The sequence below is a fragment of the Cnephaeus nilssonii genome (assembly GCF_951640355.1).
Source record: "Cnephaeus nilssonii genome assembly, chromosome: 5".
In the NCBI taxonomy this organism is placed as follows: Eukaryota; Metazoa; Chordata; class Mammalia; order Chiroptera; family Vespertilionidae; genus Cnephaeus; species Cnephaeus nilssonii.
Window position 1 is genome coordinate 82,991,938 of NC_137076.1, and position 15,254 is coordinate 83,007,191.

General features: G+C 36.7%; 1 protein-coding gene across 4 annotated transcripts in view; it reads right to left on the reverse strand.

Moving 5' to 3' along the window:
* NR3C1 (nuclear receptor subfamily 3 group C member 1) overlaps positions 1-15,254 on the reverse strand; it is a 110,389-nt gene that overhangs the window by 6,984 nt on the left and 88,151 nt on the right. For all 4 annotated transcript variants that reach the window (XM_079772074.1, XM_079772075.1, XM_079772073.1 and 1 more), the window contains exons 4-7: positions 14,669-14,785; positions 10,802-11,080; positions 9,115-9,259; positions 4,984-5,114 (exon numbers count right to left, since the gene is read on the reverse strand). In XM_079772074.1, the coding sequence (XP_079628200.1) occupies positions 4,984-5,114; positions 9,115-9,259; positions 10,802-11,080; positions 14,669-14,785 (672 nt within the window). The remainder of the gene's footprint in view (positions 1-4,983; positions 5,115-9,114; positions 9,260-10,801; positions 11,081-14,668; positions 14,786-15,254) is intronic.

Here is a 15,254-nt window from a genome sequence, read left to right on the forward strand (position 1 = left end):
TGGTGGATGGTTTCCTTTGCTGTGCAGAAGCTGTTTAGTTTGATGTAGTTCTACTTGTTTATTTTTGCTTTTGGTGTCAGACCTAAAAAATCATCACTAATATTGATGTCAAGGAGCTTACCACCTAAGTTTTCTTTTAGGAGTTTTATCTGAAATGGTCTTACATTCAAGTCTTTGATTGATTTTAAGTTAATAATTGTGTGTAGTGTAATATAGTGGTCCAGTTTCATTCTTTTGTATGTGGCTGTTCAGTTTTCCTAACACCATTTATTGAAGAGACTTGTCCTTTCCCCATTGTATAGTTTTGGCTCCTTTGTCATAAATTACCATTTTAAGAATATTAACTCTTTCAATGCAGGAGCACAAAATATCCTTCCACTTGCCTCTTCAACTTGTTTCATCAATGCCTTACAGTCTTCAGTGTTTAGGTATCTTTCCTCGTTGGTTAAGATTATTCCTAGGTATCTTGTTCTTTTTGATGAAACTGTAAACAGAATTATTTTCTGATTTTCACTTTCTACTAGTTTGTTATTACTATATAGAAATGCACCAGATTTTTGCATTTTTTATTTTGTATCCTGCTACTTTACTGAATTTTTTTTAGTTCCAACAGTTTTTTGGTGGAGCCTTTAAGGTTTTCTATATATAATATTATGTCATCTGCAAATAGAGTTTTACTTCCTCTTTATCTATTTGGATGCCATTTCCTTTGCTTGTCTTAATGTTCTGGTAGAACTTGCAATACTATGTTGAGTAAAAGTGGCAAGGGTGGTCATCCTTGCCTTGTTCCTGATCTTAAAGGAAAAGCTCAGTGTTTTACCACTGAGTATGATGCTGGCTGAGGAGTTGTCATATATGGCCTTTAATTGTTGAAGTATGTTCACTCTGTTCCCACTTTATTGAGAGTTTTTAGTCACAAATAGATGTTGAGTTTTGTCAAATGCTTTTTCTGCATCTTTTGAGAATACGATATGATTTTTATCCTTTATTTGTTAATGTGGAGTATTATTCTCACAGGATTTTGATTAGGATTAGACCAAAGAACACATATGAAAATGTTTTGATTCCATAAAGCAATACTTGGCACTTCTAAGATGTCCATATTAATGCAAAAATAAAGGCCACTTAATCAGGAGTGACAAGAACATACCCTTAGTGATATGTTAATTTTATACATTACTTTTATTACAAGTAATCTAATTATTGTTAATTTGTAAAATAGTGATTGCTTATTTATGTTTCTTTCCTGCTGGTTACCAGAATTCTAAAAATAATTATGGGAAAATCCCTATTTGATATTTACATTTAAAAGAATTTCATCCATCCCATATTAACCTTGTAGTTTCCAGAATTTTTGCTCTATGTTGTTAGAGGCCATATGTTTACAAATATTTTCCTGGTGAATGGAATGCTTTATGTAATGAGTATCTTTAAATATAGAACTTTTTTTTTCTTGCTGTAAAGTCTATTTTGATAGTAATGCAGCTGCTTCACCTTTCTTTTGGTTAAAGCAGTGGTCAGCAAATTATGGCTCACAGCCCAATCCCCACCTGCAGCCTGTGTTTGTAAATAATGTTTTATTGGCAGTCAGCCAGACCTGTGTTCCTGCCACAGGGGGCAGAGTTGAGTAGCTATACCAGAGACTATATGCAGAGACTATATATACCATCTAGTCCTTTACAAAAAAGTTTGCCATTACTGGGTTATACCATGCATAGTATATCCTCTTACTTAAGCTGTTAAATATCTTTATTTAGATATACCTCTTGTGAAATTACAGATACATTTTAATTTATTTGTGCCATCTGTTTCTTCCTCTTATGCTTTTCCCTGCTCCTCTCATTTCTTTCATTCTTTTGGATTGTTTTTTTCTTACCATGTTATCCTTTCTCCCCTAATGCTTTGGTTTTGGTACGTTATATACACTTTGTATTTCTAGTTGTCATACTTAAAATTTAAACACCCAGTCTTAATTTACCAAATTCTGATTTTTGCTTATATGTAATTAATGTGTACTTTAGTTCTATTTTTAACCCCCCCGAAGACATTATTATTGTTATTTTATTCAGTAAAGTTTAGTTTAAATCTATTTACATATTTACCACTTTTTCTTTTTTACCACTTTTTTTAACGTTCTTAAAAATGTCATTACTTCCCTTTTGCCTAAGTACATTTTGTAATATTATATACAAAGTTTAGTGGCAAACTTTGTTTGAGCCTCCATTAACAAAAAAATAAAAAATAGACTATTGGTATGTTTAGACCATTTACATTGAAAAGCAGTTGTCTGATATAGCCGGGTCCCTGTCTGCCATGTTTGTAGCTATTATCTGCTCTTGGCACTTGTTCGTTTCCTTTTTAGTCTTCCCCTCTTTTTTTGCTATTTCTAGTTTTCATTGAGCATTTCATATGACATGTTTTCTATCCTTTCAGTATATCAATTATTACTTCTTCTCAAAGTTTGTTTTGTTTCATAGAGGGGATAAATGGTGATGAAAAATAAATAAAATTGTTGTTAGTGGTTGCCCTAGAGTTTGCATTGACAACTACAATTGATCCTTAAACAATGTGGGAATTAGGGGTACGGATCCCCTTGCAGTTGAAAATCCATGTATAATTTCTGACTCTACAGGTGGCTATTCCTATCTGTGGAAAAGCTAGAAATTATGTGAGGTTTTATGTTAATCTGGCTAGGGACTAGGCTGTGTTAAATGTTTGGTGTGGGTGTTAAGAGGTTCCAGTTTCCTTGTTTTTATTCCCCCTTCTTCCGCCCCCTATTGTCTTTCTTAAATATCTGTATTCTGCAGCTCTCTCCATTGTAATTTAGTTCTTCCCACTGGAACTCTGATCATATGGTGGTAAGGTGGTATGTTTACTACTTTTATGATTAAATCTTTTTAGTAGCCTTGGTCCCTGGGCTGTGTCCTTCAGAAATGTTTCTGGACCTTTTCCCCCTTCTCTTACATGATATAGAAAGGTAGAGGGGGCTGGAATTATCTACTTCCCCAGGTCAGATAAAGCTGTTACAGCAGTTTCCCTTAGCACGCAAAAACATGAGGGGATTTTTCTCAGGTCTTCACCATGGGAACTGGGTGGCTTTAGGAGGTAAACCCCAAGAAAGTATGGGGAGACAAGCCCCCTGCCAATACTGGGTCCCAAGAGCTCTTGAGTTATCAAAATTACTGAAGTGTTACTACCAGTTACTGGCTCCAGTAGCTTCTCTTCCAGTAAGCTCATTCTGGCTGTGCTTCTCTACATTTGCCTTCTCTACAGATTTGAGGTTGTGGCTTGCCTTGTAATATCAATTCTCTGATGGATCTAAGAAAAGTTGCTGATTTTCAGTTTGATCAGCTTTTCCTTATTGTGAGGATAACTTCGAAGTTGTTTGCTTGTCAGAAGTAAAACTGAAGTCCACCTTCATTTAGCATTTTAGAAACATCATTCCATTTTCTTCAATTGCTATTGTTTGGTTAAATTCCTTATCCTTTGAAGATATTTTTTTCTCTCCTGTTCAGTGATTTTCTTGTTAACTTTGCTGTTCAGACAGCTGGATTTTATTAATATACTATACTATGTGGAATTCATTGCACTGCCTGGATATAGGGTTTGGTGTCTTTTTAAAATTCTGGAAACTTTTTAGCCATTATCTCTCTTTGTATAATTCCTTTTCTCTTTCACCTTTCATTTTGGATTTCTGATGATTATGTTAAACCAGAACTTTTTTCAGCTGGTATACTGTGAATGGGGTTATCAATGTGTTAAGATAATGATTTGCTATGCTGGTTGCAAGTGGCCTCATTCATTTATCTCAGTGTGCTATGCTGTACAGATGCTCTTTTTATGTTCATTATGACATGAAAATTTTGAGTTACAAGGCACTGTTTTAGAGCTCTTCCCTTAATCACTGTTTGCTCAAATAACACCCAGTTCACACCTTTAACAAGTGTACTGCCATTGGTAACCTGAAAGGAGTCCCTAGTGATGATCTTTATCTTTAGGTTTTTTAAGGGATTGTGGAAATTTTTCTAGCCTTGATTATTATTAATACTCCTTAAATCTAAGAACATAAAACAATTCTTTTGTAGAGCAAAGAATTACAACAGCTTAGTCAGGTACAACATCCATAACTTCAAGTTATTTGACAACTTTGAAACCACAGTTACTAAAGAATACAGACTTTTAAAAGATTACAAGTTTACTTATTTGTATATGAAAAAGTTATTCATCCATCAACTCAGTATTTTATAAACATTAACTTGATATATAATTTTTACTGGAATAGTCTAAAGTTTACAATAACAACTGGTTCACACACTTACTGAAAATGCCAAAAATGACACAATTTTACTAATATAGACAAGATACTTTGTATTTTTCAAAAGCTATCTAGTTTTAACTTGCTAGGTGAAATTAGCCTCACTAAAGTTTATATATAGTAACTTTATCTAAACTTTCAAGGTGGTTTTATAAACTCTTGTTGTCATTTTCTAGATAGAATACCTCTGCCCAACAGTCCCGCTTGGATGCTGCATTAACCAGTCCTCTAATAGTAATCACGCACACCTTGTGTAGGATGAATCTTTTTCCCATAATGTCTTATACATGGTAGTACTCATTGTATAAGTAAAATTTTTGACAAAGTTACAATGTAGTAGAAAAACCAAAATCATTCCAGTTGTTTTTCTTTTTCCATGCCTCCTACAGAGGTGTTATCCGAAGGTCACAGGAAGGAGGAAGTCTACACATTACAGACCAACAGATACCCCTGTGCAACTCATACACCTCTATTTCTCCATGACATCTGTGTCTTATTAATTTTGGTGTATGTTATTGGCTGTGCCTTTCTAAAAGTTTACATTTATGAAAACCTATCTAGCAGGAAATAGTAGACATATTTGATATAAGTATTAGTGCTATGTATACAAATAAACCTTTATTTCTATATTTCATGCTTCATATAGAAGTAAACAGTGTTTTACAAACCTGATGAGAGAAGCAGTAAGGTTTTCATACAGAGATATTCTTCATAAGATACCTGAAGCCTCTGTAACTCAGAGGAAACATATAGCATATGTTTACATTGGTCATACATGCACGGTAGAGACATCCTTTGCCTGTGAAAGACAAACGTCAGTGTTTGAATTAGAACTAAATAGTGCTTGTTCCATGAAGGAAAACCTAACTATTACGATTAATGCTAATTCCCTACAGATCAGAAGTTTCCTTAAACTTGTTCCTGGATCTAAAGCATATAAAGAGACTACTGAACAATGTAATTTTACATTGAAGAAGTTATTTTTCCATCATGCACTCCATGTATTATTTTATTTACTTAAGTTTTTAGAACTTATTACTCCTACAGGACTTATTACCACTTGCTCATTTAAATCAAGGTTTTATGGTAGCATCTGAATATCGCCAACTAGACAACATAGCTTTAGATCCTACCCATTTAAAAATCAAAAGGCATTTTTTTTTCTCATAGCATTCCATTCTAAAGACCACTATGAGTGATACTGTATATAGTTATGCAGAGGGTTGGAATTCGAATCTAGGCTTTCTTAGACCCCATATCTGCCTCTGACAGACATTATGTGACTGAATGTTCTCCTAACAAAAGGTACCAAATTAATTCTCAACAACCATGATCACATCTACGACTTTCAAATAGATCCCTAAAGTTTCCTAATTTCTTAAGTGAAACCAAGAGCCTGAATCTGTGCCCAGTTCACAGATTTAAAAATATTTCAAGATCTGTGTGTATTTTTTTCAAAGTTTTGACAGAAAGTGATCTTGGACTTAACAGATAAAATAAATCAGACATGAATGGTATACTGCCAAAGTGATGACAGGAGCTCTATGACTCTTCAAATATAAAATCTGCTTTTAGTAAGAGGCACCTTCCTAATGCTCCAGTAGGAATTAAGCATTCCTTTTCTGTGAGGCATTCTTTTTCTCTTTTAGCTTCTAATATGTTGTAATTGACAGTTACAGTGTAGTAGAGTAAAAAAATAATTCTAGTTGGCTGTTTTAAAAAAGTATTTTCTACAACTCTCTGACCTAAGGACAATGATGAGAAACTTACAAGCTACACAGATGGTCCGAACTTGAATGTATACTTTCTGACCCCCAAATCTGCCTATCCAAGACACCAGAGGAGTGGGGAAACACAGTGAGCTAAAAGAAAAGGGGAGGAGGCCTTCCCACCTCATAACAAAAAGAGAATGTGAAGTCAGACTGGCCTCTTCAAAGCTATAGTTCGTATAAGCCATTTACCCTCCAACAGAGCTGGACACTGAGAAAACATTTCTGTAATACCTACTTTGTGTAAGGAATGTAAGTGGCACAATCAGGTTATGCAGTGGTTTGAATCGTCCTCTTTTTGGCAACGGTGAAGGTGACCTCCTCTCTGACACAGGCACCCTGAGAGTGTGTCTGTATGGAGAACTGGTCTGGCCAAGCACATGGCAGTGCCTGTCAGTGGAGGACAGGGATATGGCCCTTCCTTGGAATACAGAGTGAGCATATATGTTTCACATGCCTCTTGTTTCTCACTGTGAGGCTTGGTCCTTTTCCTTCAGGTCTTAATTCAAATGACACCTCCCAAAGCCGTGAGCCACCCTATCTGAAATAGACATCTCTTTAATAAAAACTCTACCATAATCTGAAATTTTATTTGGTGGTTATCTGTGTCTCCCCAACTACAGTGCACGCAGTTAAGGTGAGGAGCCTTGTTAGTCGTGTTCTCTGCTCTAGCACCAGGCAACACATATGGGGTGTGATGGGTATTTGTTGTTCTCCTTTAATCAGTCTCTCCATCATGTTATTTATCCTCTTTTTGAAACATTCCACAGGCTTCTTGCTCCTAGAATAAAATCTAAACTCTATTTAATGGTCTACAAAATTCTCCATGTGGTCCCCACCCACTTCCCTAAACTCACACAGTATCCTCAGTGACTTTCTCTCAGTTCCTCACATACACCAAAGTTGTGTCCATCCTTTGCAATCATTCCTTCTACCTGGAATGCCCTCCCTTTTAAAAAGTTTGTTCTGTTTCCTGCTCAGCTATTTAGTGAGGTCCTCCGTGCTAATGTGGCACATACACCCCCTCCTCCCCTCCGTCACATATTATACCATGGCTCTCCAAGATAAGTTGGGTCATGTGGTTTCCCCCATCAGAATGTTAGCAGGGGCATCATCTGTTGTATTTGCTGTGTGTAACACAGAGTGAATACTGTGCTAGAAAGTAAGTGTCACCAACAGAGAAACAGCACCACATTTAATTCAATAGCTCAACCAGGTTGTTTAGACTAACTCTGTATGCAGCTGGCCTAACAAAGGGAAAACGTGAACTCTCTGCTTAGGTAGTTCCTATTTACCATGCCAGATACATGGTCTTGCAATCATCTCATGTGTCCTGAATCTAGAACCACCCTACCTGCAGCTTCTTGTACAAGGCCCAAGAATTTCCTTTACAATATCTGGAGCTGGTATCATCCAGTCTCCACTAAAACTTAGATTAATGTGAGCTTACGACATCATAAGCCATTTAACACTCAGCTCAAAGATGCTTTTCTATAACTTCTACCCATTATTTTTGTGCCTGGCACACCCAAGAGATAAAAACAATGTGTTTGCATTATCTTCACAGAATCTCTCTTCAGGCTATCCTCATTGCTTCCAAGTCTCCTTTTTTTCCCAAATATCTCCTGTTTATCAACTAACATTAATTTCCAAACTCCTTGCCACTCTGGACATGTTTAAAGTTGTCACTGTTATTTTTAATATGGCTTCCAGTTCTGAACACAAACTCCTGACGATGCTCGACTCACAAGCAATGGCACTATTATTCTAATGATGTGGTTTAAGAATTCAATATTTTTTGAACCCTTGTCAATACTAAGTACTCAGAACTCACAAAGAAATATCCAGCTTTTTTTCATATAACCCCCCTTCATTTACTCCACTCAGACCATAGGTGTGTGTTTGAATAAAGGAGATAAGCTGGTGTGTTTGTAAAATGTATCATCTTGAGTGGGAATGATGAGTATGTGAAGGAGAAGGAGAGAGGCCAGGTCTGGAAAGACAGAAACCACACTGAGTGTACTGGGTGGCAGGTGAGGAGACACTGACAGCATCTGTGCATTGCGGATATACGAGATGTGAGCACACTGTCCTTAAGGAAGAGCAAATTAGTCAACGTGATGGTGGACAGATGGGAGGCAGAAAACTAGGTAGGAAACACCTGCAATGAGTTAAGGGGAAACGGATGTCTGAAACACTTCACAGAGAGCAGCACAGGCATAGGAGGCCAGAGAATAGCTGATTTATAAAATCTTTATCTCTCCCAATTAAAAAACAAACAAACTTTTGTTCCCATGTTCTTTTTAAGTAATAAACTTGGTGAGCTTTGCCATGCGAGGAGCTAAATATTCTCCTGGATCTGTGCTTCCCACCCCTCAGCTGGGATGCCTCACCTGTTCCTGCGCAAGGCGGGAGCAACATGAACTGTATTGTGCTTTTTCTTACTGGAATAGGGTTATGTCATTAACCCATTGTACGCCATAAACATCTGTAGATGCAAGCGGCAGACCTTCCCCACACACCATGTGCATCTATAAAAATGTTTTCCCTAAGTGGCAGCCCTGACCAACTTTAAAATAATTTTTCGTGAGAATTTTCAGCTGAAAATATTCAAGAACACCCAAATTGTGAGTAACATATTTATTTTTATAATATTCATTGCAAATTGATTTTTTTAGTTAAATTCAAAATATCATGGCATGTGGGGATGGTTTCCTTTTTGGACGCGTGGCAGTTAGCTGGTTAAACAATGCACTCAGGATTCCTTTTTATTTGCTATAGACTTTACAACCCAGAGATGCTCACTGTTTAAATAATATCCTGGGACAGTAACAATGCCACCTGTACATTCGCTCTGTTTACCTGCCTTGCCTTAGCATTGATAAACAACTCTTCAGGTTTTCCCAGTTCCATGATACCTGGTAGCATTGATTCATTCCTGAAGGATCACCACATAACAGTCCATCAGGAAAACATCAGCTGGTGATAATATCCTATGAACACAGGGAAAATGACTCACAAGTGACTTACTCGTTAATAACCAAATCAGGAGCAAAACACAGCATGTTTGCATTTGATTGTCTGTATGATCTCCAGCCCAGGGCAAATGCCATGAGGAACATCCATGAATATTGCAGTAGGGTCATTTGGTCATCCAGGTGTAAATTCCTGAATCCTAAGTTAAGAGAAATAAAGGTGTGAGGAAAAGCTGTAGTTGCCAAAGAGATCATCTCTATGGAAACTGCCAAAGACCAGATATGAACTAGCCTTGTTGGGGGACCTCTGACAGACAGGGACATGTAGCACCCAGCTGCTCAGTCTCCCTTGGTGACATGTGAAGATCAAAGCCCTCAGTGCTCTGTAATAGCATTCAATGTTCAAAACCTTCAGAGCAGCCAGTTTTTGTCACTTTTTGCCTACTTAAGTAAATATAAACTCAACTAGAGGCCCGGTGCATGAAATTTGTGCACTCGGGGGTGGGGAGTGTCCCTCAGCCCAGCCTGTGCCCTCTCGCAGTCCGACTGATGGCTTAGGCCCAATCCCAGAAGCCCTGAGCCAGGCTCATGGCTGGCAAGAGCAGCGGTGGTGGTGGGAGCCTCTTCCACCTCCACGGCAGCACTAAGAATGTCCAACTGATGGTTTAAGCCTGCTCCCCCTGTGGGAGCACACTGACCACCAGGGGGAAGCTCCTGCATTGAGTGTTTGCTCCCTGGTGGTCAGTGCACGTCATAGTGACTGGTTGTTCCGCTGTTCGGTCGATTTGCATATTACCCTTTTGTTATATAGGATAGTGAAAGAGAAAGCCAAGAGTCCTGGCTGGGGACATTACTCAATGAATTTAAATGAAAAACTCTCCCGCTTTCTCTACCTCTTTCCTCTGACAGTCTAGGGATGAGAAAAGGTCAGTCTCTTTAGTCTTCTGTCTCTGGTTGTGTGAACAGAGCTTGTCAATTCCCCTCTAGCTGTAAAGTCGGGGAGCTTAAAATATTCTACTTTAGTCCATTTTGACAGTGTCACCATGTCTGGTTTTTACCAATTTTACAAATAACCGTATTTTTAAAATGATACAATGAAGGAAAACGAACTGAAATCTAAGAAATAGTTTATATTTTTTTCTCCTCCTTAAGTGTAAAAGGAATTTTGAGTAAGTCCTGTTAATTCTGTGATGTTACATCATCCTATCTGAAAAGCAGGAAGCAGTGTAAAACTTAACTATAGACTCTCCTATAACTAGGATGAGGAACAAGACAACACCATGGGACCACGATGATTAAGGATCCAGAATGTTTTTGTTTAAGAAACAGACTCGCAGAGAACAAATCGGTAGTTGCCATAGGAAAGGAGGGGAATGGATGAAAAAGGTGAATAAGAGGTACAAACTTCCAGTTACAAAATAAGTCATGAGGATGTAATCTACAGCACAGGGAAGAGTCAATAATATCTTAACAACTTTGTACGGTTACTAGACATATCATAGTGACTATATCATCAAGTATAAAAATGTAGAATCACTATATGTTGTACACCTGAAACTCATACAATCTATAATAATAAAAGCATAATATGCTAATTAGACCGGACGTCCTTCAGGATGAAGCCGGGGAAAGGAAGGCCTACTCGTGCACCTGCCTCTAGTATTGTATAACAGCAACTATAATTTTTTAAAAAAGGAAAATACAAAACATGTGTTTTAGCTGTGTCCCCGTTTGCACCTTACCTGGTATTGCCTTTGCCCATTTCACTGCTGCGATCACCTGTCGCCCACCTAACATGTTGAGTGTGGTCATGATCCGCCAAGTGGAGTCTGGGGAAGAGCAGTCATATCCTGCATACAGCACTTCTGGCTCAATGACCTCCAGCAGTGACACCAGGGTAGGGGTGAGTTGTGGTAATGTTGCAGGAACTATTGTCTTGTTAGCAGAATTTTCAGAAGTTTCCTGTGAGACCCCTGTAGTAGCCTGCTGAATTCCTTTTATCTTTTTCTTTGTTTTTCGAGCTATGGGTATTAAAAAAAACCACAGAAATAAGTTGTGATGGGAGGTGGCAAAGTTTATTGAAGAGGTATTTTAATGTCTCAAACTATTTAGATATGAAAGAGTAGTAAGTGGTTTTTTTTTAGCAATTATGATAGTGACAATGGAAAAAGAAAAGACCAAGAGAAATCCATTTGTATATTAATTTCTGCTAAAAATAAGTTACTTCTTTATTATATTTTATACAAAATTAAATGTCTTATAATACTATATTAAAGCAGTCTAAATAAATCACCTTCATATAGATTCTTTCATAAGTTAATTTCTGCCTCACTTCCACTTTAAAGTCAAAATTTTCATTGGTTACAAAGGCAAATTTTTTATTATCAATTGAAAGAAAGAATCTACTGAAGACAGTAGTAGTTCTAAGAGCAGAAAAATCCACTTTTTATTTTTTTAAAAAGCCTGTAATAATGGATACTATTTAGGACTAAAACGATGAGGAAGATGAAGAGAAAAACTTTACATTTCTTCACATAAATTACCAGTAGGTAATTTTCCTTTTATAAGAGATTTCTATTGATGACTATAAACCCAAAGAATCTATTTTCATGTTATATATAAAGTAACTAAAGCTATCTTTTAATTTTGACTTAGTTTGGAACAGTGTAATTAAATTACAGCATGGATTCTGTAAACTTCTGAGTAAATGAAGTCTTACTCTGTTGTTTAGTGACAAATAAGAATTACATTATTATTTTTTAGCATGTGTGCTGCTGAAGTGAGCACAGAATTAGAGTATTCTTGAAGAGAAAGTACGCAGAACTCCAGGGAAGGGTAAGGACTGACATTTATATGAATAGGGAAATGTACCTGTCTCAGTTATGAGAGATACAAACACATTTTGCTAAGGGAAAAGTGCTAATCATCTTTAAAAATAAAAGACAGTTTGTTGAAGATAGATTTTGTGGCAGGAACTATTACCCCAATGTCTGGTGTTAGGGAAAATATCCCATCATTTCCATTTAGTAGAATAGTCCCCTTTCTTACTTGCTCTGTGCTGAGTGTGGCACTGAGAAATTTAAGAATTTTTAGTCAACATTTCAAAACAGGATCATGCCAACTTTATTTTGCCACACTATACTGGAGACACAGTATGGTATAGCGGTAAAGAGCACAAATCTGAAACCACCATGGTTGAATTTCAGGTATTGGTGCAAATTATTTTCTGGGCCTTAGTTTCCTCTTCTGTAAAATGAAGAACATATTAGCACCTACCTTGTAGGGTAGTTGAGAATTAAGTCTGGTAACATATGTAAAATGCTTAGAACAGTTCCTGGCACACATTACATGCTAATATAAGAACTGTCAGTACCTCATCTGGCCTTAGAATATTTTGAATTCAGACAGAGCAAGTCTACAGAGGAGTGATAAAGTTTTAAAAAGGACATTAAGTACCTCTAAACAATCAACAGTATCTCAATGAAGCCCAGATCTCAAAACCATAGCATGTACTTGGTTGACAAAGTGAAAGAACATGCACGGTCCAAATCAACCGACTGAAATTGGACTGTACAACCCTCGATTTTAACTGACTTTAAATTGCCGAGGCTGTGTGTTCCTATACTCTGCATCAGAACAAAGAGGAAAGGATATGACGAGCTGGGAATTTAAGTTTTAAAAACCTTCTGTGACTCAGCACATAATTAGTTTAAATTCTTACTATTCACCTACAGTCCTAAATGAGAGGACTGATGCCTCTGAATAAAGCTCAAAGAGCACATCCAATGGTGGGGTACTGACCAGAGCAAGAAAGGGCACTAGGATGTTTCCACAGAACTTAGCAAGGAGTTTTTAATTGAATACATTAAGAAATTACTATTTTAAAGCAATTTAGTTAATAAGATTTTTACTGTATATGAAGTTTCTGACTCCTTGTAGCATATGGTAGATTAATGTTCAATATGTGATCTCTACAGAAACTCTGGAGTCCCAGATAGCTCCACTTCTTTATTAATAAAAGTAGAGACATCTTAGTTTAAAAGTTAGCTTTAAAATATTAGGTATGAAATCTAATAATTTCATAAGCCTCCTTGCCTTTAAATTCTACTTGACTCTCGACACTAAAAATAAAGCTGTATTTTGGAATGATTACAACACATCTTAAAATGAAGTATAAAACATTTGGGATCACCATTAAAAACCTTTATCTGTTTTCAAATGCTAGACACTTCAGGCAAGGAAGAAGGCTGCCTTAAAATAATTCCTTGAGAATTCTTTGGTAGGGGCAGAAGTACTAGGTTACTTTTATGCAGAGAATTGGGCTCTGAGTGAGCCAGTGGCTTCTGCGAAGCTACTCTAGGGTGATCATGAAACTGCCTGGCTTAGGGGAAACACTCCAGTGAGCAAAAGAAAATAAAGATTGTATTGTTCTTAAGTATTATGGTCTGCTAGACACTTCTGGCACTTACTCCAAATAAAGGTTTTATATACACTGGAATAATTGAACACAAAAATGAAGCTTTTTTACTAAAACCATACATATGCAAAAACTCTGAACTTAAGATATTTAAAAGCCTTTCGGTTTTTCTACAAATTATCAACTGCATGATATGTGTTAATATTATTAAATGACAAACTGGAACTATGTAGTCACATCTCTAAATCTTTGTATTTAAAAACACGTACATAGTATGTGCCAGAAAGCTCTAACAGTCTCCTATCAAAAGAACCACATGGCTTCCATTCTCCCTCTAATATCACCATCTTGTTTAATTGATCGCTCTTTACAAGATTTGTTTTTCTAAAATACAAATTTGATCATGTCCTCTGCCATTATTTTCACCTAATTCCTACTCAGCTTTTTTAGACCTAAAATTCAATGCTGCTTCTTCCAGGACAGAATTAGGTGAACTATTCCTTTTGCAGTGTGCCACCCTGTTTTGTGATTTGACTCTGGAACCTAACTAGACAGGTAATTCCTAGAATACAGGCACTGATTCATTGTCTTGTGCCTGCCTTCTTGGTGAGCACTGCTGAATGAAATGCTGCTATCACAACAATAGTAAGCACATGGGCTATTAGATCACCATCACAGAACTTGCAATTTCAGTCAAAGCAGAATTCCTATCTTTCCAGAGGAACATTTTTAAACGATGACATCAATGTTAATTATATAACTTGTTACATAAACAGGAATCTGAAAATCAAACTTATACCTAGTTTCAGGTTTCTTCTTTACTTGCAAAACAACAAACAAAACCCATCCAAGGCCACTTTGAGAAGTTTTTCCCCCCTGCAGATCTACAAAAGTAATGTTTCAAGTTTTGTAATTACCATTATTATATAATTTCCTTTTTTAGTACATAGTCTGGCTATACTGACTTCAGTAATAAGAGCTGGTGAATAAACTTAAGCAATAATGAAATATTCATTTAAAATTTCAAATAATTCATTTAAAAATTTCTGCTTTTATTGAATAATATAAAATTGTGCCAGTCAAGCACATATATACCACAATAACTAAATTATTACAACTTTTTACTTACATTTTAAAAATAAAATAAGTTTTCATAAGATACAGAGACAGTTCCTTTCAGGTCTGACCTTACCTTCCAGGTTCATTCCAGCTTGAAGACATTTCCGATAGCGGCATGCCGGGCAGTTTTTTCTTCGAATTTTATCAATGATACAATCATTTCTTCCAGCACAAAGATAATTGTGCTGTCCTATATGGAAAATAAAAGCACTGTTAAAATTTCACAGGTCTCAAAGGAGATGTTTTCTGGAGTGACTCTGTCTGTTTCCGTTTTGGGCAGAGTGGAGCCAAGGAGCAGAGGCACTGACTGAGGAAGGGACAGTGGACCTGCCTCCATTGCTGCTGCAAAGGTCAACTAAAATGTCTCTTTCTTATTCTATTCAACAAATTCAGAATAGTGGATTAAACACTTTATGGCAGCATACAGATAGAAAAGTGAACATTTTATAAACGGAATATCTCCATGTGATCAGCTCTCAGATCAAGAAGCAGAGCAATACCCCACAAATGCCCACCAAGGGCAACCGCTTTCTTGATAAATTGTACTTTAAACAGTTCCTTGTTTTAACAGTTACAGGAGATGTCTGTAGTCACTATTTTATTATGACTTCTGACCTAATGCTGAGGAGGATTAAAGAAAAAGGAAACTGGTTTTAAAA